This window comes from Parasteatoda tepidariorum, chromosome 4 (genome assembly GCF_982258835.1).
Source record: "Parasteatoda tepidariorum strain Cologne lab strain chromosome 4, Ptep-v5.0, whole genome shotgun sequence".
In the NCBI taxonomy this organism is placed as follows: domain Eukaryota; kingdom Metazoa; phylum Arthropoda; class Arachnida; order Araneae; family Theridiidae; genus Parasteatoda; species Parasteatoda tepidariorum.
Window position 1 is genome coordinate 32614278 of NC_141758.1, and position 27282 is coordinate 32641559.

Sequence of the window (27282 nt, forward strand, 5' to 3'; positions counted from 1 at the left end):
GATTTTAACCAAGTGAGGTAACCCGGTATGTAGATATGACTTTGGTAGTAAAGATAGAAAACAGAAGAAAGGAGGAACAAAGTATGAATTGACAAGAATCTTAAGCAAACATATCTCTTAAATGTTCTGTTAACTATCATTTCCTTTTCAAAACTAATTCCAACTTTGTAATTTCTGATTCTATCGAAGAATTCTGATTCTATCGAATAATTATGACAAATGACATATATTTTTTAATATGTTACTCATACCTTCTTCATCTAGTTAATACACATTATTTTAATTATATTTAGATCTATCTGTAATTCACAGAGGCTGCACAGCCAACACTCTGATCTTTTATGCCTATACAAATAGTCCCAGTCACTCACGCGAATTTCAGATGAAGGAGTGAGATGCCAGCTTCGCGGGTAGGTACTCTGGTCCCCCACCCATCAAGTCAAGTCAAATCGAATAATTATGATTTGAAAATTAGTTAACTCTAAAATCGTAGAAATTCGTCAACTTTGCAAGAACATTAGTAGCGAAATTAGTATATAGGTCAAAAATTTTTGCCCCAATTTAGTTAAAAAGTAAAGCTAATAATATGTAAAAGCAAAGGAGTATTTATTAAATTGGATCAAGTACAAATATAAAATATACCTGTAATTCTTCCAGGCTTAGTTCCGCGTAATTCTTGCATTCTCTTTCCAATGAAGCCAACAACATGGGCACCCAGACTGAAACCGATGAGATGGAGATCTTTCTCTTGGATTCCAAGTTTGTCTTTAATCCTGTAGTAAAGAACCGCTGCCTCTGCGCCTACCAATTCAGTATTTACTGCTGCTTGTATGTAGTAAGGGACTCGAGCACCTAAACTCCAGTCGATGGCAATTACATTCACTTCTTCCTGAAAAATGTGCAAATGACTTTGTTTTCTTTTGACCCGTTAATACTCAAATTTCTGTATAGTAAATTTGTGAAAAAGTGCTATTAGAGAAAGATTGGCAGTGCAGAAATACTGATATCTGTCTACTTTTCGGGATTTTCGAGAAGATATTACTTATTACATTTAATGTGGTAGCAAAATTTATATATACTTTATTCTTGTTTAGATGAATGTGATTTAGAATGATTTTGATTATCATTACATTTAAATAATTCAGACATTTAGATAATAGCACTGCTGGTTCTCTGAAAATATGTTCAAGCGTTCATTTAAGTCTAAAGTAAAACTGTTTACAATCTCAATTAATTCGGAATTTCCCTACCACTAGGAAAAAACTTTTTTGAAAAACGTAATGGTTTGCAAGTACATAAATTAAGTGGATTTGGCAATTTATGTAAATCACCGTTCAAGTCAATATATACTTCAAATCATGTTCATATTCTTGTTACCACAATATCACAAAAACAAAATGTCTTATTCACTGTATGATTTTCATGATGTATGGGGTAGGGGCCGCTGCGCGGCCTAGGTACCCAGTTTGTTTTAAATAAAGAAATTAAGTGGATATTTTCTTACGTTAGCTGCCACTTGGCTTTTTTTTAATGACATTTCCATAATAACAGATCTAAATTAGAATCTTTATATTACTAATATGTCGAGATACATCGACGTTTTCTTTCCAGAAATAAAAACTACTGATGCAACAATTATTTCACTAGTTTTTATCGTTTAAAAATAACTGTCCTCAAACGAGGACGTCGGGAGCTAACGCTAACGTGTTTAAAATATCTCCAACAGTAGTAAAATACAGCAGCTTAAGAATTGGGGGAGATGAGACTTGCTAAAAGTGATGTTAAGTACAGTGAAAGACTTTTGCATTGAATTGAACCATATTATCACTCACATTCACTTCTACCTTAATAAGGTTTTGAGTTTAAACCGTTTCATTGTAATGCTGAATGTTCGAAAATTTTTATGTAGATCACCGTATCAGATTTTTTAAAACTCGGAAACCGCATAAAATGTGGAATATATTCCGTATTACTGACGTTGAATTAAATAAAGAATAATATTAATTATTACAGTATTAATTTTAGAATAACTTCAGAACAAGCAAATGCTCCGAACTTCCTCAATATTACGTAAAAAAATGGAAAGTCTCTTGCTGAAATCAGAATGATTCATACCTGTCGCCAAATTTACTAAAACTTTACTAAAAGCATTTTCATCAAACGTGAGTAATGAAAATGCCTTTAGTGCATTAGATAAAGAACAATATTAATTATCACAGAATTAATTTTAAAATAAGTTCAGAACAAGAAAACAAAAACAAAAAATGCTCTGAACTTCATCAATATTTCGTAAAAAATCGAAAACTTCTTACTATAATCTAAATGATTCATGCCTGTCGCCAAATTTACTTAAACTTTACTAAAAGCATTTGTATCAAAGTTTAAATAGAAAAATTGCTTTGTTATCACGGATACAGCACAAAAGAATTCCTACCAAAATTTAAATGGCAAATTATATAAAAACTTTCATGTAACTTTCATAAGTATACATAAACTTTCTTATAAAAATCAGAATGGGTGACTTTGCTTCGTCAATTATAAGTAAAATACTTAAAAGCATTCTTGCCGCATCTAAATGGGGAATACCCTTTGTCACTATTGCGTAAATTATACGAAAGCATTCTTTTCATTGCTTACGTGAAACAATCGACGAAATTCAAGTCGTAATTATTATTTAAAATATATAAAAGCATTCTCCCCAAAATAGGATAATAACTTTGGTTTGTCAATATTACACACAATATTCCAAAGCCATCTTACCAAAATTTTAAGGGTTAAATTTACAACAACGCAGCTGCGTGAAGCACACGAAAACTTTCTTAACTCTTTAAAACCTGATGCAACTTGAAAGTGTATATTTTTCTTGTATGAATAGCTCAAAACGAAAAAAGTGCTAAGAATATTATTTTGATTTAAACATTTATCTAAGAAATTAAAGATAATCTCTTTGTACTAAAACATGTTATTAAATTTAAAATCTAACTTCATCTTTGAAATGGAGCAGCTAGTTTTTTTTAATATTAACACGTTCACGCCGGGAAAAGTGAAAATACTGGTACGGGAAAAGAGAAAATACTGGTAGAAGAAGTATTTCAATATTAGATAATATTCGGGAGGAGTTAATCTATTCTCACTAATAACAATCCACTGTAAGGAAATTTATCACGGCGAAGAAGCAATCCAATATAAAAATTGCATCCGTTAAAAACAATTGGTAGTTATGGATTTTTATTATTTTCGGAAAAAAACTAAAAAATGAAATTTATTGTTACCAGTTTTTACTCCGGTGCGCTGCCAAGATGAGACAATCTAGCGTGTATAAAGACAATCTAGCGTATTAGAGCGAACTACCGCTAGCGTACCGAACTAGCGTATTAGAGCGAACTACCGGCGCTAGCGTACCGAACTAGCGTATTAGAGCGAACTACCGACTAATCTAGCGTATTGAGACAATCTAGCGTATTATAAAGTGGTGAATTATATAAACATACGAATTATTTAGAAATAGTGGTGTATAACAATCTGCTAAATTGAATTTATTAAACCAAGAATCACAATTGATAAACTACCACTTTAAAATATATATCTGCTGTCCGGAGCAAGTTGGCAACTCTGTATATTGCCTAAAATTGTAATATAAAATACCATTTTACTACCACTGGGGAAAATCATCCTCGAAAGGATTAAATGTTGGCAGGTATGTAAATGGTAATATTCCGTAAAATATAGGGAAGCTAGCTTGCCTAAGCTTAATTAAAAAAATTCATTTCGGCATTATAACGCAAAATACACGAAGGCTTTTTTTTTTTACTGGTAAATTCATTCTGTAAATATTGCGTAAAATTAACGCGTGAAGATTATTACAGGTACCATTTTCGCAAAAATTTACGCATAATTTAAGCCTGGTGCTACTAGGACAGAGACAAAAGCAAAAATAAATATATCCATACAATTAAATAATTTTCAGTCTTAGAAGTTAAAATTAAAAGAATAATAATCTCACCGCTTCCAATAGTGCCGTTTTCATATTCCATACCCATGTTAGGTTGTTTCTCCCTCCAAAACCGTGTGTTATAAACTTGAGGGGGTGAGAAGGGTTTAGATTACTTTTGAGAACAGTGCTCACATCCTTGTAATCTAAAAATTGAGGTACAACCAAATTCTTTCTTGTATACAGTAAGAACTTAGTGTTAACTGTTTCTGGAGGTTCGGGAAGTGTTTTTAAGTGCTTGAAGGTACCGTTCTTGTCGAAACAGCCAAGTTCATCGTAACACACACTTTGTGGTGTCTGAAGTATGCTTGGGTGTGCTTGAGAGATGCCCAATTTATCTGCCAACTTATGTAGTTTCACTTCTTCTACAGCACTTTTAGCATATTCATAAATGTTTGCATCTCCTTCTAGATCCACTTCGTCACCATGGCTAGAGCAGACCAGTAAAAAAGCTGTAAAATTGTGCATTTTATAAATTAAAAAGTGATCTGGTCTTAAAACTAAACTCTTCTTTAACAGCGAATTTAAAAGATAATGAAAACACTGAATTCTAACTGTACGATTCGTCATAATCTAGTAGACATGAGCTAAAAAGACATACATAAATAACTAGAAATATATACTAATAGAAGAGGTTAGGAGCAAGCTGCTTTTAACACGCTCACGCCGGTTTGACCTACCGGTGGGTCACGCTCAGAGCCGGATTATACCTTTCGTAGGCCCTAGGCACAGCCGTTTATGGGCCCTCCCCTCCTTCCCCCACTCCTCCCCTCTTTTCAAAATATATGCTAAAATGTTCTTCGTATGGAAACGTATTACGCCATTTTAGATGTATTAATTTCAGAAATGACTAAAAGGCATAAAGCTTACAGTGATTTGTACGATAATTTCGGTTTTCTTGTTCACAAAAATGTGTCAGAATCGGAGATTAAACTAAAAGCGCAAAATTTGATGAAAATTTACTCATCCGATTTAGAGGAAAACTTTGTAGATGAATTTTTACTATTTTCAAATTTGTATGAACATAAATCTGCTTAAGAAATGTTGAAGGCTCAAATTAAAGATAAACTTGTGAATACTTTTCCTAACGTTCACATTGCATTAAGAATATATTTGTCGATTCTTGGATCAAATGCAGAAGGAGAAAGATCTTTCTCCAGATTAAAATTGATAAAAAAATTATTTGCTTTCAACAATGAATGAAGATCGTTTGGCATCGCTCGCACTTATGTCTATCCAATCAGACATTTTGCGTAGTTTGGAATTCGACAGCATAATACAAGATTTCGTTGAATCCAAAAATCGCAAAAAAGTAATATATTAGATCATAAGATTCTGCAAAATAATTTATTACCGTAAAATATTATATTTTTATTTGTATCTTCATAATTTTGTGCAAAATACACTTGTTGTTTTTAAAGCTAAACTATTTTTGACAACAAATTTTTTTCTCCCAAGTTTTTCGTAGGCCCTAGGCACGTGCCTAGTGTGCCTATAGGTTAATCCGGCCCTGGTCACGCTAGATTGTCTCATCTTGGCAGCGCACCGGAGTGAAAACTGGTAACAATAAATTTCATTTTTTAGTTTTTTTCCGGGAATAATAAAAATCCATAACTACCAATTGTTTTTAACGGATGCAATTTTTATATTGGATTGCTTCTTCGCCGTGATAAATTTCCTTACAGTGAATTTTTATTGGTGAGAATAGATTAACTTCTCCCGAATATTATCTAATATTGAAATACTTCTTCTATCAGTATTATCTCTTTTCCTCTACCAGTATTTTCACTTTTCCCGGCGTGAACGTGTTAAAGAATGATGATAATGAGCGCATTGAAATGATACTGCTTGTCATCATGCTCGTCTCGCCCCCCCCCCCACCGTCTTCAAACTTCCTAATATATTTTTTCGCTAACACAACACTTTATTCATAATTACGCTGTTTTTTACTACATAGGTATATAATCACATTATTCAATAAAAATATTGAATCAAACGAAAAGAATATAAGTAATTAATATATCATATATTATGACATATATATGATAGATATATATTAATATATCATATATATCATATCATGCATATAATATGCATTTAAAAAAAATCATACAATAAGCTTAAATATTAACTCTTCTAACTTTTTTTGTTACAAAATCGTTCAAGACATCCTGAAAGTTAACCTTTTCCAATACATCATTTTCAATTGCCATTATGGCCAATGAATTTAAACGGTTTTGAGACATAGTTGAACGAAGACAGTTTTTAATTAATTTTAATTTGGAAAAGTTTCGTTCACCAGTGGCGTTTGTAATCATTAGACTTCTATATATTTGCAAAGCTGTCATTACATTCGGGAAAGTTGATTGTGCCATGTTACCAATAATCAGTTTGTAAGACTCTTCGGCAGGCACAATTTTTTTTTCCGGCGTCTTCTAATTGTAAGATGAAGTATTTATACTGCACCATTTCGTCTATAAACTCAGACTCAATGTCCTCGAAATAATGTTCCTTAAACTTTGTGCAAGCCTGTCTAATTTCAGCGTCGGATTTTGTCGAGAAATCTGTTAGAAACCCAAACAGATCATTTATTTCCCGGTAAGCTTCTAGGCGCCGCGACAGTTCTGTACACAGCATGTCTAGTACTGGCAAATATGTATCAACTTTTAATTTCTCTTTTCCTCTGAGCATAACTTCTTTTGCAGGTCCGTCATCGTGATGCCTTTTCCTTTTTCGCACACGCTGATTCTCATCACTGTATTGAGTATCAGTTTTCTCATTTGCCTTAGTCTCGTTTTGAAACACAAACTGTAAAATTCTCTTTTCTTTCACAGCCGTAAAACTCGCAAACAAATTGCATGAAGTGAAAATTCAACGATTACATTAAAAATGTTTCAAAAATGTTGTCTATGACACAATACAACGCATGTATTTAGTGGATCGGGGAATTCCCCAGTCATGCGACGAAAGAACCAGCACTGCCAACCTTATTTTTACATACTCTTTGGTAGCTTGGCCATAGAATATACATACCTATGGTAGGTACCAGAACAGTAAGTGTGCATTCACAACGTAGAATTTTGCTCGTTTTTCAAGCGTGTTGTGTTAAAAAAGCTGCTCTTGCTGTATAGTCATCTGATTAGTCGGAGTTAAAATTACCGCGATAAAATTGCTTGCGATTATATAACTGCGTTATATATGAACTAACTACCATAATATTAATATCTAATTTGGAATGCGTTCAGAAATGTACTAAAATAGCGTCGATGTAATGTACAGAGCAAGACAATCGTCATTGAAATTTCGAATTAAATTTTTACTGTTTAAGAAACATTGTCAATTTTTTTCTCTGTAGCACAGGGCCCCTGAACGTGGCGGGGCCCCAAGGCAGTTGCCTACAGTGCCTAATGGATAAAACGGCCCTGCTTGTCATGTATATAAATGAGATAGCATAATTGAAAACAAGTAATTAAAATGAGCACAGGAAATATTTACATAGGTCGAAATTATTTACAGCTATGTTCAAAAGTAACAATATGATAATTTCACATTTTTATATATATACTTAATTTTTTTAAAAATTTTGATGGTGAAAATTATTGCAAATTAAGTTTATGAATGCAAAGAATATACAGAAAACATGCATCTTACTACCACTTTAAATATAAAAATAAAATTTTACGCGAAATACGTTAAAGTTGTTATGTATGACTTGCCCCTCCGGACATCTAATTAAAACTTAAATGGTTTTACTAATAGTGTTTCCTTTTTTCAGTTTCGCATATACCATGGACTATTTGCAACTAGTTTTATGTGATTTTTGACAGCAGTTATTTAGTCACTAAGTGCCAGATGTGGTTTTACTCACCTATCTGCCTTTGCCTAACTCTTCCTTACTTGATTTTCAAAATTGTATTCATTAATAATGTGAACTACTTAAAGATGAATACAACAAAACACCTTTTTTAGCCTGATATAATTATTTTTTTCTTGAACATTTTATTTTTAATTCTAGTCAACAGATTTGTATCTTTTGGAATGTATTTATTCCAGTATCTGATAAAAGGTTAACAATTTTTTTATCACTATTTTTGAAACCAAATGACTTTTTCTATCACAATCCACGGCATTCTTTAAATACTTTTTTCAACTATAATTTTACGAGCAGAAAGAAACGTTTTTTTGTCTTTTATTTTAAAATCAGTAATAATTTATAAATGCATCTACGCTAGACATTACGAATATTATAATCGCTGACATACATTTAAGGCAATTAGCAATTCATAAATAAATTTAATTGAAAAAAAATAATAATTCAAACTTACCCGTGAATAAAATAGACAACATCCTGAAAACTGAAATTCTGATTAAATAACTGATTGAACACGTTGGCAGCGATTGATAAAATAAGTTTTTAATCAAGAAAAAATATCTTTTTTATTTCATCAAACGCAACAGGTGTTCCACTGTAGGTGATAGGCTATTTCCCAGGGTCTCTCATAATATGATCTTTACTTCAAAAGATTTAATTTTAATAAACTATGTGTAGAAGGATTACCAATTTATAATCAACAGATTTTTATTGTGATATCATAAAATTAATGATGATAAAATTAATTCTACTAAGCACACTTGAAATAAAACTAAGACTGTGATATGATAAGTTATATACAAAATGTCAATTATACCTGGGAACTCATTTTTTGTACACTCCTTCTGATTTTAATTTGATATTGAACTGAAATGGCGGTTTGTCATAGAATTTTTTTTCAGTTGTAGCAAGAATTATATTTTAAAGTAAAGTATGGGTTAATTAAATTTAATGTGACTCTTTAATTAACGATTAAAATTCATTGCAAAATGTGACAAAATTTGTTATGACAGCTAGCCCGGCAGAAATATAATTGATTCATATTTACTTTTGCAATAAAAAAAGAACTTATCGACCAACTTTTACTGGTTTTGAGAATGATTTTCCAAATACAAGTGTTGGTGAAAAATCAGAGTCAATCGGTTCAATAATTTTTACTCACCAAAGTTTATCAAAATAATGTTAACACCTTAGATTTATAAGGAATCCTTTACTAACATGGCGAAGGACAGCCTTTGTCACGCACAGCTTGGAATCGTCTGGGAATCACATCATACAAGTTCTGAATAATGTTCAGTGGAATAATTTACCATTCTTCATGGAGTTATGTGAGAGATGTCGATGAAGGATATCGATTGAGGATTGAATGCTCTAAAATAGACCATAACAGTTCTAGTATACTGAGTTCGGGGGAATGTGCGGGCAAAGATAGATGTTTCACTTCCTCACATCATGTGTTCATCAAAACATGATTGGACAAACCGTCTTGAGAAATTCCATATCCTGCAGGAATCAAGGAACGTTTGCATTGTAGGATGGACCTTGTCAGTGGAAACTTCTCTATACTTTTCCCGTTGGCCTTTCCTTTCAGGGTTGCAATTGAGCCAGAAGAAGACCCCAACACAGCTGTTCATATCATGACAAGGATCCACCTTCATGCCTGACAGTAGGAAGGAGACAATCAAGATCATACGCTTAGGAAGATATCTTTGTAACGTATACCCTTGAGCCGCGATGTCTCAGGGGATAGAGAGTTCGCCTTCAAATGAGGTTGACCGGGTTCGAATCCCAGTCGATACAAATTCCGCATCCGGATTGCACCGACCATAGTGCTGACGTGAAATATCCTCAGAGGTAGACAGATCATGGATTACAGTCCCCTTGCCGTCAGGCTAACCGTTGGAGGTTCTCGTGGTCCTCCTCTCCATCTAACGCAAATACGGGTTAGCTCCATCAAAAAGTCCTCGACGAAGGCAAATTTCTCCCAATACTCTATCCAGGAGTTCCCTTGTCTTCTGGACTGGGTTCAAAAGTACAAGGCTATGGAGTTGAACATTGGTAGTCGTAAACTCATAAAATTCGGTCGGCTGTTCGATGACTGTTATAAAAAAATGAAATAAAATAAAACATGTACCCTTCGTGTTGTGGTGAAAAGTGATTCATCTGACCCATACAACTATTTTCTACTCATCAATTGACCAAAAAAAAGTATTGTAGCAATGGCACAACTATACAAAAATTATCATGTGACCTCTCTCTCTCTCTCTTATTTATTTCGGCTACTTTTAATTGACATCGAGTAGTGCGGTAACTTATAAAATAAAGAATCAAAGATCTCGTGATGGAAAAATAAACTTTCTTCATCAACGGATAAATAATTACTATTTAAAACAAAAATTGCGAAAAAAAAATCACAAAAAACAACTTAAATTTGCAATGACTCTCAATCAATTAGGAATTTCTAGAAAAAAAAGTTTTGTAAGAGCTTTTTTTAAAAAAACATGATACAAAATGGTCATATCAGCACGTCAAATTTTAACCCGGAAGTTACGGACAGTTGATCGACCAACATCCAGCATGGTTTTTTACTAAAATTTTAACAGTTTAATTCTCGAACTAATAATCGAATCGTAATTTTCTCTATTCTAACTCCTTGAACATTTTCTAAACACCTTCGTAGAAGTTTTATAGATTTTGAGGAGCAAAGAAAATTTTCATAGCATTCCAGGGTTGCCGACTACTACGGTTTTTGAAAAATATCTTATAGAGTGGTAATCAATTAAAATCTAAAGCTATCAGAAAACTTCATAATTTTGTCAGCATTTTAAAAATTTTGCCACAAGAAATCAAGTTATCATTGTAAGCTGGTTGAAAATACATTGAGTATAAAAGAATTTCACCGGGAAAATAAGGAAATATCATTATCGCTATAGACAGTATCGTTATACACAGGTTTTATTACATTGGATGCCATTTTTCATTTCACCTTAAAAAATAATTTCAAGATGAATAGGCATGGACGTTCAAACCCTAGTACCTTGCTCCTGCAATAATAATGAGTATTTTAAACGATTTAGTACCTACATTAGATCAAAGAACAATTTAAAGTGCAAAGGGTTAATCCATGTAGTGTAGTTACTTTAATGTTGAATGTAATTTTATAAGTTTACTGATTATAAAGGCATTGCAAAAATTTACTAAACAATTGTTCATTTTATTTCAACTTATCTAATTTGAAAAAGAGAAAAGAACATAGAAAGCGTTTTATTAAAAGTGCTCTTTATTTGAATTTAAGACATTGAACAACATGAAAGTAAACAAACAGTTAATAGTTCTTGGTTGGTAAAATGTTGTGCTTAAGGATCCATAATCTTTTTTCTATTCTTTTAATTTCGCAATATTTTCATCAGCAGCTGGCCTCCGTTTGTTTCAAAGTATGATATTGTTGATCGGTAAGAATGACGGGATCTGCACAACTCTTAAATCTGAAAAATAATTTCAACTTTTAAAACTATTTGCATAAACTTAAACGTTTACGTCATTTAAATTACTCTGAGCGATTTTACTTGGATTTAAAATTCCAATTTCTGCTCTGATTTTAGTTTGAGATTGATTTAAAAACTGATACAATAATTTTATCAAATTTTATCCGACTTCCTCCCAAATTTAAAATTTTGTAATGATGTACTTTCCGTTGCAAGTAGGTTTTTAATTTTTTTTAATTAAATGATCATTTTTAGACAAAAGAAAACTATCTCAAAACTCAATATATAACCTTTAAGATAGTTCTTTTTATCGCATATGGTTTGAATTGGGGGCTAATGGTAACATGGGCCTTAAAGTAGATCAATATTCCTGCTATTTACAACTCAAAAATTTTCTGTAAATGTTAACATAATGGTAAAACTATGTTATACTCATATGTTTGGTAACAAAACGAAACACTAAAATATTAAATAACAAATTTACACACAAGGTTTTCAAGGTTGAAAAGTATCTTCTTAGTTTTTTCCTTAAACTGCAAACTAAATCCTTTTTTTTTCGTCGTTTTTAACAATGGAAGATATTACCTGATTAAAAACTGCATTCGTTTAAAAAATATATAAATAGAAAATAACAGTTCTAGCACACAAAAACAGGCGCCCATTTTCAAGACTTGCTAAACGTGAATGAGAAGAAACAAAAGTGATTTTAAATATGAAGCTAAAAGTTTACCAAAATGAAATATTTAAAAATAAAGGTGAGAAGCAAAACTTAATAAAACCACAATAGCCGAGAGAGAGAAAAAGTTGAAGAACAGAACAAGAAGAACCACAGTGACAAATCGGGGTAAAATGCATTTCCACGAGGTACGGAGAGGTAGTGAGGAACTAATGTCGTTAACAAGGGAATCAGAATTCATATGAATAGAACAAGATTCCAGGGCACTCGACTGTTGTTTCCTATTTAAATATTTTTAAAGCGTTTTTAATCAGGTAACATCTTTTCACTTCAGTTTATTGGGAATATTTATTTAATTTACTAGTGAAAACTCACATTACGTATTTTAATAATTACATTTGGTTTGCTTTTTTTAATCAACCAAAAATGAGTTTAAACGAACTAATGACTTCTGGTAGGCACAGATGCGGGGCATTCTGGGAAAAAGAATCTCTTAGCGGTAGTCAATTTGTGGTAACACTGTCAGGCACTTCCTTTTATAAGATGCCACTTTAAAGTTTAAAGGCCTGGTAGGGTACAGGCCCTGTACCCTACCGGACCTGTGAAAGTAAAGTACCATGTACTAAAGGGTAAAAAGAACAGGATACAGGTGTCCGGTAGGTGGAAAAAAGAACGCAGGAAAAAAATTTGGGTGAGAAAGGGACTAGTGTGAACATGGAGCTAGAGTAGATCAATAGAATATTCCTGTTATTTATCACTCCAAAAAATACTTGTTTTTAATTAGTAACAATAAAAGAGATATTAATTTTAAGATGTCTCGACACTAGTCACATGATATAGGCAGAGATCCTTGATGTAGGAGGAGATGGGTCAGCTGTCCGTGTGATTGCTAGATAAGTAGTTCCAGAACTTTGTTCGAGGAAATTAAAATCATTGGAAATTGAAGCAGCTTGCTCAAAATTGGAATCATTGAAGCAGCTTGCTCAAAAACTTTAGTATGCTGGCTGCTGATGAAGACGAGGTTCGAGCGCTTTTGCTCGAGGAAATAATGTAAGAAAAAGTAAAGAATCAATTTTCTCAGAGTTTAAGTTTTTTGTTTGCAAAATGAGAGTAAAGTATCGGCACAGGTGCAACATTACGGATTACCCGTAGTATTTCATTTTTAAATATAAAGTAGCAGTGAATATTTCAAATTTCTTGTTAATTCTTGGATTTATAAATTTAATTAAACATGGTTTTGTTTACCACTAAATGCAAATAAATAAATCTTATATAAAAGGGAATGTTACAAAAACGCAGTTTACTAATTTAGACAGAAGCCTGACAAAATGTATAAACTTAGCTTCTTCGAGACGGGTGAGTCATATATGCATTCTCAGAGTGGCGATAATCAGGGTAAAAAAAGATAAAACTGGTAGCAAAACTCTTTTTATAGAAGTTTATTTGAAGGCGGTGTAATACAACTCCAATTCAAAATATTAGAATAATGATAAATAAAGCACATAGTGGTTTGAGATATGCATTTGTTTTGGTAAAAATGAATACCTGAGAATTTTGAAGTGTGTTATCACATTCTACATGTTTTGTAGATGAACATGACATAAATAAATTATTATGATATTGCAAAAGTTTTTACAATGAATTTTTTCTAAAAGTTCAAAAAATTAGAAAAATTTTCACAGTGGTTCAAAAAATTAGAATAACATGAACAAAAATAGCATAATTAATTTAAATGACATCTGCATGAATAGTTAATACTTAGTGGCATCTCCCTTAGTTTTAATAACGTCACGCAAACGATTTTACATACGAAGCGCTATTTTTTTGCAGTCATCTTTGCTGATAGTTGCCCAAACGGATTTCACGCTTTATGTGAGTTCATTTTTGTCCTTTGGAGCTAAATCCTGAAGGCGTTTTTTCATTAAACCCCATATATTCTCGATGTGGTTCAAATCGGGTGAATTGGCCGGCCAAGGAAGTAATTTGACTTTATTGTTAGTAAGCCAAGTAGTGGTGGCGTTTGACGTGTGGCAAGATGCAGAGTCTTGTTGGAAGATAAAGTCATCCTCAAATAGATCTTCCGATGTCGGAATCATAAAATGTTCAAGTACCTCCTTGTATACTTCAGAATTTACCCTTCCTTTCAAAATGCACAGCTTCTCTAAGCCCTCAGCACCCATACACCCCCAAATCATTACAGAAGTGCTAAACTTCACTGAGCGTTTCAAGCAATCTGTGGTAAAAGCTTCTTGCTTGCAACGCCAAACACGGACACCCTGATGACCGTGGGAAACGCAAAACATCGATTCATCGCTAAAAAGTACGTTATTCTAGTCCTCAATACCCCATTGCAATCTGTCTTTGCACCACCTCACTCTGGCTCGTTTTTGCTTGCGTGTAAGTAGCGGCTTTTCTTGGGCACACGTGATTGAAAATCAAGTTCATGGAGTCGTCGTAGTGTGGTAGATGTTGAGGCATCCACTCCTTGTTCTCTCCACTTTCTACTTATGAATCTCAAGCTCTTGAAGCGATTTTTAGTGACGACACGTTTCAGCATTCTGTCTTGTCTCAGTGTGGTTATTCGTTTACGATCACTATTTGAGCGATTATTTTTAAAACTTTGATTTGTAGAATAATCTTTTAAAATTTTACTTACAGTTCCTTGAAAGCAATTCACTTTTTTGGCAATCATTTGTTGTCTAATTCCCTCATTGCGTAGAGTCACAATCGCTGTCTTGGTAGTGTCCGGTATGTCTTTCGTTCGACCCATTTTAACTCCCAACTAACTAAATCTGATTTTCAAACGAGCTTTTATACGCGTACTAGCTCTACAGTGGCGCAACTTATGCAAATTTTATGATTAACGTTGACCAATCACACAATTTTACAGATATTCTAATATTTTGAATCGCCTCTGGAAATATTTTAATATTTTGAAAAGTTTAAATATTTTTTTATAAAATCTCTAATACTTCTTTAGGCGCGTGTGAACAATAATATCATACGTCAACTAATTGTGGACGGTTAATGATTTTTCCGTTCGCCACCGTTGTTTATTTTTAAAGACATCACGCATTTTATAAGGTAATACAATGCCTTTTTTGGTTATTCTAATATTTTGAATTGGAGTTGTAGTAGTTTGCTTTATTTAATTCATCACTACTTAGTTCGAATTAAAAATTGTAAAGTTACACTTTTAACACGCATGGATAGGTAATATTAGATTAATAAATTGTCTCCCATGTTAAGTTCTGGGAATTTTCTAAAAGTGGTAGAAAATTTGTTACAAATAAAAGTGGTCTTGAAATTTTAATTAATTATCAAAGAATATTAATTTTTAAATGATTGTCAAATATGTGGTACCAATAATTTATTAATGGCTAAAAGTGTATTGAGTTAGACAAACGTGATATAACATCAGAAATACAGTGACGATATCAGTACCAGGATACATGGATATGGAGGAAGATAATATGAGGGCACCAAGACAGAATAGTTAGAAACAGATTTAACTAATTGACTAGTTCACAATAGAGAATTTAAAATAAGTGTGAAGCTGAACTAAAAAGGATGCCTCCAGAAATTTTTTTATATATTTTAAGGACAGAAGGCAATTGCTCCAATGTATGCTCGATGCTCGACTAAGTATTTGCACAGATGTCCCTAGTCGTAAGTCTTCGATTAACGCTAATTTTTCCATTAACGACAGTAATGGCTTCACAAGGGACTTGTTTTGGGTCTCAGTAGATCTGATTTTGATGCTGTTACTGGATGAAAACATTTACTCACAGTGGTTTATTATGAACAGTTTTCGTCATAAACAGTAAACATGTGACTATAAATGTCCACATCCCGTTCACCTCTTGCCCCTAAAAACCATTTCTGCTCGTTCTTTTATTCTAGACGCATCCATCTTAGCACGACATTACATTCGTTTTAAATGCATTCATGTGAACTGGTTAATCTATTATACTCATATAATCATAATCAATTATAGCTGTTATATTTCTGAAGCTATCACGCGGATTCTCTTTTCAATTAGGCACTTTCCTTAAAAAAATCATAGGATGTCAAGAATGAAATTTGTCGTTAACTTATAAGTTTCTATTTCTACAAACATTTTATTTTAACGTTTTTTACTAGGAAGCAGACTGCGCAAACCAGTATTATAAATCCATGGCAGACGAGAGTAAAAAATTTCCTGAAAGGCTTTGTTTAACAACAATTATTAAATTGGTTTCGCGTTACAAAAGTATCCAAATTGAGGAAAAAGTAGTGATTAGGCCAGGTGAATATGGACGAATTCTAATTTCTGTAGTTTTGCCGCAGTCATTTCTGTGTGTAATCTTGCTTTGCAATACAATGAGATATGGGTCGATCTATTGACCAATTTAGGTTATTCTTTACATCATTTCGCACAGTTGGTTATAATTTATTTCTGTTACAATAGTTTGGAGTTGACCAATCTCAGCAGTGACTTTTAGTTCATCATTATTCGCTTAAATTTCTAGAGTATCACGGGGCTCATTTTACGTCACAGTCACCCGAACGAAATTTGATCAAACCAATTTGATACTGATTGCTATAGTGCATTGTTTCTCAACGGGGGCGATACCGCCCCCCGGGGGGCGGTAGGAGTATGCTGGGGGGCAGTGAACTTGTTTTGGGCAGTAGGGGGGCGTTGGGTATGTTTTGGGCGTTCGATGAGCATGTTTTGTCATTCAAATTTAATTTTGAAGCTCCCAAATAAAATTATTAAATTACTATTGATTTAATAAATAAAATTAATATACAACTAATGTTAAAAGAAAGATTAAATCAATATATTAAATTAAGATTATCCGATTCACCATTTGTACCAGCAATAAAACAAACTTATGTGATCTATATTCTCGAATTCGAACCAGCGTAAAGCATGAGTCAGTTTTTTTACCTTTGACTCATACGAGCCATTTGGCGAAAATTGAAATGCATGTGCTTTCAGTATGAATGTTTGGTTTGACCCATGTTTCTTATGAAGGTTTTCGTTAGCTTCCTTTTAGTCCTTCCCCCCAGTTTCAATTCAATTTCACAGTTTATTTGGCTAGGTTCGTGCGCTTTATTGTAAATTATTTATTAATTTTGAGAAATGGTTGATTTTCTTTCACCGTTTGTATTTTGCTGTCTCTAACGATGTCGATAAACAAAAAGAATTGTCGTCAATACAGTGTCACGTACTTGAAGTTCGGATTTGTTCTATCGCCGTTAAACTCTCAACCACGCAAGTGTTTACTTTGTTAGAAAGTTTTATCTAATGAGGCAATGAAACCTTCCCGTTTGCAGGAGCATTTGCAAAATATTCATCCTGACAAACCAAATAAAGATCTGTCATTTTCACGAGCATCAAGCACAAGTTTCTGATGGCACCTTCGGTCTCAGGCTTACTAGCAACCTCATCGCAAAAATGCGATGATAGTTTGATAGCCTCTTATAATATATCAAAATTATTAGCTAAATCTGCGAATCTTTCATATCATCGGCAAAGAGTTGATACTGCCGGCTGTCAAGGAAATTTTAGAAACAGTTTTGTACCATCCTGCTGCGTCCAATGTAATCAAAAATATACCAACGCAAAATATCAAAAATATATCAAAAATATATCAAAAATATACCAATAAGCAACGATGAAGTGTAGCGACGAAATAATGAGATGGATGAGTCATTGAAGTTTCTTTATGCTAACTTTTGAAATCCAACGTATTTTACCCTCAAGTTTATGAGTCAACCTCGCCAAGTAATGAGGCTTTACTGTTGGCGTACGTCCGGTTTGTTAAAGAAAGAAAAATTATTCAAGATATGCTTTTTGCAAGAAGCTTGATTGTAGAAACCCAATGTGAATCTATTTTCAATACTACCAAAGATTATTTTAAACAGAAAAATATTCCTCTTGCGAATATTATCTCTTGCCATTGATGAAACTCCTGCAATGGCTGCACCATATCGTGGGTTTATCGCCTTTTTGAAGAGGGATTCAAAGACAGCATTTAGTTAAAAAAATCTCAGTAGTCGTTTACATCAGTCATTGCAATATGTCAAGCTCTGCTGTGAACAAAATTCGCAGTAATGCTCTCAACGATTGATTATTCATAAGCTGTGTAAAAAAAATACAAACAATGAATTCAATCGTTTGCTACTACACACTGAGATTCGCTGGCTTTCCTTAGTCGCCTGTCTCAATAGGTTTTAGAATCTTTTCGACTTTGTACTTGAGTTCCTCGAAGTCAGAAATGTAGTTTCGAAAGACAAATTGCTAGAATTCAAGATAGAAGTTGACTATTATCGATTTATTTGCAAAATTTAATGGTGTTAATTTACAACTTCAAGGCCACAAGCTCAATTTGACCACATCAAAATTAGTTTTTTCTGCCTTTCTAAAAAAAATATTTTGTCGAAACAAAATTTTGATCGGAATAAGTTTTGCCAATTTCCAATCTTATCGGATCTTGAAAATAATAGTTAAATTTCCTCTGACGATACACAAGAATATTGCTAACACCTTGAGTCTTTACACATGGACTTTTCCGACCGTTATAAAGATGTTTTCTCCCTGGAAGTCCCTCAATGGGTAATGAATTTTGTGAATATTGAAACAGCAGAGGTTCAGATTCAGGAGAAATCGGCCGAACTTTCAAGTGATGAAACGAAACTTTGAAATGGTGATGTTCTCACAGAATTTTGTTTGGCTTCAAGGTAGCACCACTCGCCTGGGCTATGGACTATCATCAAAAAAGTTTAAATTGCCTTCCCTTCCTCCTACCTTGTCGAACAAAGATTCAGTGCTGTGACGGATGTAGTCACAAAATAAAAATAAAAAATAAAGAAATAAAAATAAAAAGAGGGTACTTGCGACTTCACCTCACTAAAAATATTGAACCGAATGTTAAGAAACTGGCTCTGAACCCTCAAGTAAATTCATTCCACTATCATAGTTACTTGATTGCTTCGTTGATAATAATTTCTAGAGTAAAAATGATTTTTGGGTGTTTTTTTCATTATCGAATTAAGAATAAATTACTCATTTTAATCATAGGCTTCTTTGTTGTAATTTTTTTCCAATACTGTATTTATTTTTATCATAACAAATAGACTGCGTTTACCTGACGGGAGAAAAATATCGAGTTAACGTGCACATAAATTTAAAAAAAAAACAAAAAAAAACAAAAAACAAGCAAATTTAGCTTCTGAAAAAATTGCTTAAAAATGTTGCTTCTTATAATTCAGCACCCCCTCCAACCCCTTTCTCAAAATAACTAGATTTTCGCAAAAGGGGTGGGGGCGTTGCAATTTTTTTTTACTCCCTAGGGGGGCGGTAACGTTAAAAAGGTTGAGAATCTATTATAGTATAACATTAAAGCCAAATACATCATTGATGTTTTACGTACTCTGCGATGCTGCAGTTTTATGTAAGAACTCATGTCTTATAATGGTACTAACTTTAAGCCATTAAATTTCAACAAATTTAATTTTTAAAAAAGTCAATATTTTTTATTGGTTATCTTTTTTTTTCTTTTTTAAAAAAACAAGCGAGATGCGTAATTTTCCTAATAAGCTGTAAAATTTAACATATTACAACCTTAACTACGAATTTCACTTCACCATTGTTTCAGAATATTTTAAGGAGTAAGAAATTGAAGTGACTCACATATATTTGTCATCCGAATCCTGTATGGTGACAGAGGCTATTCCAAAGGTTTCCTTTCCTTTCGTAAAGAAGCCATTGTATCTCAGGTACAGAGCCTGAACTGAATCCAACTGACCGACAATATCAGATATGGGCATTGCTTGAAATTTTCCACCGCCAGGGGAAAGCTTCTCATCCTTCCTAAAGTGTAATAAAAAAAATTTAAAAAAAATAAAAAAATTCAAAATAAAAAGTAATATTTTTAAAAACCACGTTTTAGTAGTGGAAAATAATAATAAAGAAAAAAATTGAAAAACGAAAAACGTGGGGCGCATGAAATACATAACAGTAATGTTATATTAGTGTGTGTATGTGTGCTCTTGAGAATATGTGTATGTATATCAGTAATTGTAATTGTATCTGAATGTGGATCTGGAATATGCTTTCGTATATGCATATGTATGTGGATGTATATGTGGCTGTGTATGTGTATGAGTAAGAAAATGTGTATATGTATGTGTATATGTACTGTTATGTATTTCATGCGCCCCACGTTTTTCGTTTTTCAATTTTTTTCTTAATTATTATTCTCCACTACTAAAACGTGGTTTTTAAAAATATTACTTTTTATTTTGAATTTTTTTATTTTAAACTGAGATTTTTTTAATTTTTAATTTTTATTTTATATTTTTAAAAAATTATCATTTTTTAATTATTATTCCTCCCTACAAAAAACGTGGTTTTTAAAAATATATATTTTTATTTAGATTATTTTTCTGAGTCAAGAGTAGTCAAAACTACTACAAGACCACTACTAAAGTAATAGAACTTTCATTATAAATTAAGGATACAAAAATCTTTATAGAAAAACAATACCTTTACGACTTTCATTAGTTTTATGCTGATGACAACCAAAACAATGTAGAAATGAATGAGGAAAAACTGGATCCTACCACGTGATTTTTCAGCCAATAAAAATACTCCGACAACAAAAATATTTTCACCTGACACGTAATAATTTGAAATAATGGAATCGACAACAAAAGACAATCTCGAAAATAATAATTTTTTTAAATTTCAATTTTTTTTTCTTTGTATGTCTTTTTTCTCTTCATTTTCATGCATTGTCATCCAATTCTGAACTGTGTGCCAAATTTGAAGTTTGTAGCTAGTCGGGAAGTTAGTTTAAAATCGATTACAAAATTCCACCCGGACAGACATACACGAAGGCAAGTTTTTATAAACGTGGTAATAAAATGGTCAGAAAGTAAAGAAGGCTTGTGCTATGCTGAATCTGCAGAACATGGTAGCAGAGTATTTGGCAGCAAGCAGATTTGTCTGAACCATTCACCCCACATTTTGTCCCGAACGCAGAGATGCCAACTGCTCCGGACACGCCAAAATAACTTTAATAAAGGTAAATAACTACAAATTAAAAATTGCTAATATTTGTCTAATTTTGCTTACTTTTTAACTGGTTTAACATGATTTACCATGATAAAGTGGTTTATATATAAGCCTATGAATTATTTAGAAACAGTGGTAGATAACAATCTACTAAATTGACTTTATTAAACAAAGAATCACAATTAATAAACTACTATTCGATAATATTTATTCGCTGTCCGGAGCAAGTTGGCATCTCTGCGAACGCACATGCGGATATTTTGAAACTACTTTTAAGACGAACGGCTTACGGATGCGCGAATCACATGCGAAAACGCTTCATAGGCCGAACACCAACATGTTTTTTCCCTCGTCAATTAGGTGTGATTTGCTACGATTTGTAAATAAATATCGGGGGCGTTACCTATGCTCATTTTTATAACATAATACATTATGTTTGATAGAAATTTTTTTTTTCTTCATAATAAATGCTAACAGTAAAATACATCTACTAGCACTATTTTTTATTTTTTAGAATAAGCAACCATCTTTTTAACTAAGTACTAGGCGCAAGTAGTAATCAGTTATTGAATATTATACTGCTTCAACATAAAAAAAAAATCTGAGTTAAAACAATCTCATAGTTATTCGCAATTTTTAAAAAAAATTAATTCGAAAATATTGCGGGTTTTTAAAAATTAGGAGAACACTTCTTCAGTAACTCTATGCAAATAATCTTTTATTCAGCAGCAAATGTTTGGGAAGATTTTACATGCCAAAACTGTCCGCACAATTTGAAAGATCATGCTTGAAGCTTTTTAGAAATGATGGCCTATGGGACCATGCTAAATTGACATCGACCAAAATAAATCTAGGAAGTTAGAAGGCGATTTCTTTTTTCTGTACTATTATAATTAAAAAAGGATTTTTACATAAATATTACAAACCTGTAGAATGATTTCAAAATTTCAGGTATTATAGCTAAATAGACGTTATTAAATTGCAATGTTCCTTTTGGTTCATACGAACTTAGCATCGATAAAAGTGACATCATATATAAGAGCTTCAAGCGTGATCTTTCTGATTATACCAACAGTTTTGCCTTACAAAATCATCCAAAACACTCGTTGCTGAAAGGTTCTTTTGATCAACCCCTGTACTTCCTCTTTCTTAATTTTGAAAACTATGAGGGTTTTAACTTACTCTGTTAGCGTCACGTTTTCTTTTTCTCCATTCTTCCCAACGAATGTCAAGATCATCGATCCATAAGACTTCTTGACAGTTGCGGGGAACTTCACTGTCAGTTTGGCAAGACCAGCTGTGAAAATTTAAATGATAATTTAAGTATGTGTTATGCTTACGATGAATAAAATTTCTTTAAAGAATAATGTGAAACGAGTTCCTAAAGTGATTTTTTTATGATAAAATTAAAAGCAATCGTCTTACTTACACCAAATTTTATCATAAAGCGTACCAGATTTTTTTTTTTTTTTTTTACTACTAAGTAAATTGTACCTCACGTAAATATACGTAGGTATAATTCATAGAGTTATAATATTTATTAAACATACACACACACACACACATATATACAGAGATACTGTATTATTAAATTATAATCTGTAAATATTTATAATCAGTAAAAACTAAAATTTCATCTGACTTTTGACTTTAATAAAAAACTGAAATAGATATTTAATGGTCTTCCATGTTTTTATAATAAGATTAATAGAAAGTGAAATTAAAATTACTATAATTATAAAGAGTATCATGTCCCATTTTTTTTCAAATAAATGAAGAAAGAAAATGATTTCATTTTTAGACAAATAATTTTAAAAAGTTCTCTTATAAAAAGTTTTAGCTTACTTTTTTAAAGTCAGAAAATAAAACTGTTTTGATTTCTTAATGTATCACTTAGTAAAAAAAGAGAAACTGTTTCTTAACAATTTTTTTAAACATATGAATTAATAATTATAACCTGTTTATTAATATATAAAGCATGCAACTATATTTTAAAAATTGATCTTTTCAGACTGTATTATTTAAATTTCTATTTGATTTAATATCATTTTCAACAATAGACTAATTGCTAAAATAAAATCTATTACTCAGTTTGAAGAATGTTTAAACACGTACAGCTCTAGTTCAACGAAGTTCGCTTTGTTTTGGTTGTACCAATATGGCGCCGCGGTTGCGGTTAAGGCTTCACGAGTTTACGGGCATGCCGTCTCCTCCTATTTATTACTCTATGGTATAATTACCTACGTAAATTATACCTTTAATATATTATACCTTGTAGTATTATTCAAAATCTGAGTATAATACTCAGATTTTGAATAATACTACAAGGTATAATATATTAACACTCAGTTATTTATAATGTATCACGAGAAAAGTACTATATTAGGATAACTACAAATTAATTTCGAATTCAATTCAATTTAGATAATATTCACCTAGCATTCGAAGGATTGCCTACCACTACTTTCTTTACAAAAAATTTTATAAAGTGTATTTTATTATTATTACAACAATTATATTTATAAATAGTGTAAATATTCTTTCTTTATCTTTATCTTCAATTTGTTCCCTTTATTATGTATCAACTTGCGATTTATTTTTATGTATGACTCAAACTTGATTTTATCAATTATTGTTCATTCCGAGATATAACTTAATGTTAACGCAGTACCTCCCTTCCCTTCCACCACATATTATTCAATTTAGATGAAAGAGCAGATATCCATACATGGATAGGTACTCTGAAAAACTTGATTAGTTAGTTAGTTACAACAATTATAAACCGAAGCTTCAAGGATTTTCGGTACTTATGCCGAAAATTTATAAGTTTCACAATGAGAAAGCAAGGGCAAAGCAATGTTTTTACGAACTTATGAATCATTTCCATGTAGTGGTGTGAAAAATAACTTTATAAAACAAGGAATTATACATTAAAACATAAACTTAGTTACTGCTAGAAGAAAATTTTCCAAGCAGTTGGCATACCTGCATCATGGTTCATACGCAAAAATACTGGGAAAAATTAATATCAACTATATCAATTTCATAGCTGCAAACTCTTCCGGTTTTCCGGGAAGATTTCATTTTCATATTTAAAGTGGTAGTGAAATTCGTGTTATTGCATTAAAATTTTTAAATTAAGTCATATGACTTATTATGACTTGTGTATGCCATCAGTCTTAGTTGACCCAGAACTAACCTCAGATGAAGGAGTCTAAAGCAAGTCTACGATAATGAACTTCAACTTGGTTTAAAACACAAGTACATTATTGAGTAAGATTGTTTTTAAATTATTGTTTAACTACCACTTGGAAGGTCCATTTTCGGAAAGAGTAAAAGTTAACAGATATGCAATTTTGTGGAGAAAAAAAATCTGATAAGTTCTTAATATGTTGTTGACTTATTCCTCTTGGACAGCCGCAGGCTAGACCAAGTCAATGAGTTCGAAAGTCTTCAGGAAATCAAATACAAGTAAGGGACCAGAGTAGAGGTCTTTCTTTACCAGACCAAGGCAGTGTAAAATGTGATCGGGAGAATCCTGTGCAGAGTTACACCTCGCGCACGTTGAATAGGTCTTTCGCCCAAGCTCAAAAGAGAAACACCTGATGTGTCCACTTATGAGCATATTTATAGTGAACTGTATGGCTCTATCAGCCCCTATGGTAATTGCCCCTCCAGGAGTCTGCCCATTATACCAAGAGTGGGCCGGAGAGATGCTCCATAGTTGCAGGGCTAAAGAGAATAGAAGGGCTGGTTCACTCCTTTGAAGTATCTCTTGCCGCGCCGATCCTCCTACGTCACTCTAGTGACGTCACTTTGGCGCAAAGCTCGCACTTTTACTTCAAGAACGGAGCGTTTGGCCTTACTAGCTCTAACTAATATTGGATCATTTCTTTTTGCGAGATATTCTAAGACATTTGTTATTTTCTATAATGATTTTCCTCAGTTTTTGCAGTGAATTTACAAGAATTTAAAACTATTATCGAAATGCCAGTTTGCGCGATTGTAACTTGCAAAAATTCTGATATAAAAACAAAAGGAAAAAGTATAATTTTTCGCGTGTTCCCTAAAGTAAATGAACAACTATGTAAAGAATGGATTCCGAAATGACACAGTTAATATAAAACCGCAATACGTTTATTCTGTCGTAAAGAACTTTTATAAAAATTTATTATCTAAATAGAAACCGCCTCGCTACTTCATAAAGAAAGGCAGGTGAAAAGAATTAAAAAATAGATAAAGTCAAAGAAAATTAAAATGTAGGTAAAAAGTATAAATAATATATATATAGTATATAGTTGAAATTCTCCTAATTTCATAGCATATTTTTTAATGTAGTTATTCTAAATATTTATGATTTTTTTAAAAAATTATATTCTCTTCAATTTAAATATCTATATATTATATCATCGTAAATTTAAATGTCTATAAACAATTGTAAAATTTCTGATGTCATTATGAACCTAAATTATTATTTTGTTTCAGTAATTAGCGTTTAAGGTTGATGTTTCCTAATGATTAAGTATGAACAAATTGCTATTAACGACATATTTTAAAATCAGGGATTCTAAATTTAACTTAACTTATCCTTATAAAAGAATATGTAGATAAAAAAAAAATGTGTCGATATATGCCTTCATTTTTCTTAATAGTTAAAGTTAAAACTGAACTTTTTTAAATAAAGTATTTATCGAGTCATTTTCACCAACTAGCAAAACATTTTTATAAGTTTAAAAAGGTATTTTTTTAATATAATAACCAAGAAAGTTTTTTTTTGAACTATGTTTATGAACGGAAATAATGTGTTAATTACGTAAAGTTTGAAGGCTAATAACCAGAAAAAGTCTAAACTTATTTTTACAAGAGAAAGATGCAAAGTTATCATATTTTTGATTGCGATCTCCGAGATCTGTAGACACAGTGACGTCATGAGGAGGGAAATCGTAGCTTCAGCTCTAAGAGCGGAGTGAACTAGCCCTTGTATTCTCTTTAGCCCTGCCATAGTTGTTGGTTAATGGTTGGAGCAAATCTCAGGGAAGGTCAAAAACTCCCATTATCGAATTTTATATTTACCACCGTCAGATATATGTATATGTACTTATTGAAAATAAAATATTCTGGTAGCTACAGATATAATAATATTAAAATATTATATTATTCTAACATTTCAATTCTTTCAAGGTGCGTATGAATATTACTTCTTACATCAGAAAGCCTCCACACGGTTTTTTATAAGTAGTCTGCGCAGCCTATTTATAAAGTGAACCAGTAAAGAGCATGAACTCAAACTCTATTTTAAATGCAACTGAGAGAAATTTATTATACATATTTGAGAAATGAATCTGTAGTGGTAGACAAGTAAATAAGATAAACCAATCATATTCATAAATTAAACAAATTTTTAGACATATATTTGCTACCACTGTCTTACTTTTACTAGATTTTCTATTGAAGGGCTCTTTCGTAAACGGGTTTACCTTCACGGTGGTCTGATCGGACTACCTATAAAAATCCGTGTGGAGGCTTTCAGTTGTACGAGACGTTGGTATGAACCTAAATCATATTACAGACTTCGATTTATTCAATATTTTCTCAAATCTTTTGAGGATCAATAATATCGAAATAAATTTTGAGAGATTAAGTACATTGTGTTTTAGCATGCATTTTGCTAACCCATTAGGAGCCATATAATAATAAACATGTTAATGTTTTCTTAAAAATTTAAACTGGTAGTAAATTATATGCTTTATCATACGTGCCAACTCTCCCGGATTTTGCGGTAGATTTTATTTTCATATTTAAAGTGGTAGTAAATATATACTATTTTTTCTTTTATAAATTTAATTTTTAAATGATTTTGATCACCAATATTCTTACAAAAATTAAGCTTATATATTAATATGCATTACTATCATGGTTGTCAACTTAATTTTTTTCAAATACAACGTATTTGTTTGCTTAAAATTGAAGTTTCAATTCCATTTTAATACCACTGGGAAAAATGATAATGGAAGGGATTAAAAGTTGGCAGGTCTGGCTTTATCTTTATTTGTTCATTCAATAATTTTATTTTCAATAGTTTTGATCATCACTTAATGTAAACAATTTATGCCTTTCCCGTCTGGAAATACTTTATCTAGAAATATAATAAATCCCTGAAAATATAAAACTTTTTGCTTTAAGCTTTTACCA

At 32.0% G+C, this 27282-nt stretch overlaps 2 protein-coding genes across 3 annotated transcripts in view; both read right to left on the reverse strand.

Moving 5' to 3' along the window:
- The window catches only part of LOC122268220 (pancreatic lipase-related protein 2), a 31390-nt gene extending 22914 nt beyond the window's left edge, over positions 1-8476 (reverse strand). The window contains exons 1-3 of the mRNA XM_087160887.1: positions 8317-8476; positions 4004-4443; positions 643-889 (exon numbers count right to left, since the gene is read on the reverse strand). Of these exons, the coding sequence (XP_087017013.1) occupies positions 643-889; positions 4004-4443; positions 8317-8338 (709 nt within the window). The 5' untranslated portion in view covers positions 8339-8476. The remainder of the gene's footprint in view (positions 1-642; positions 890-4003; positions 4444-8316) is intronic.
- Positions 8477-11124: 2648 nt separating this feature from the next.
- LOC107440430 (pancreatic lipase-related protein 2) overlaps positions 11125-27282 on the reverse strand; it is a 37015-nt gene continuing 20857 nt past the window's right edge. Inside the window, exons 6-8 of one of the 2 annotated variants that reach the window (XM_071182112.2) lie at positions 22273-22387; positions 19705-19884; positions 11125-11347 (exon numbers count right to left, since the gene is read on the reverse strand). In XM_071182112.2, coding sequence (XP_071038213.2) covers positions 11269-11347; positions 19705-19884; positions 22273-22387 — 374 coding nt within the window. In that variant the 3' untranslated portion in view covers positions 11125-11268. Of the gene's footprint in view, positions 11348-19704; positions 19885-22268; positions 22388-27282 lie in introns of those variants that run through there. The other variant, XM_071182113.2, reaches the window with a different exon arrangement.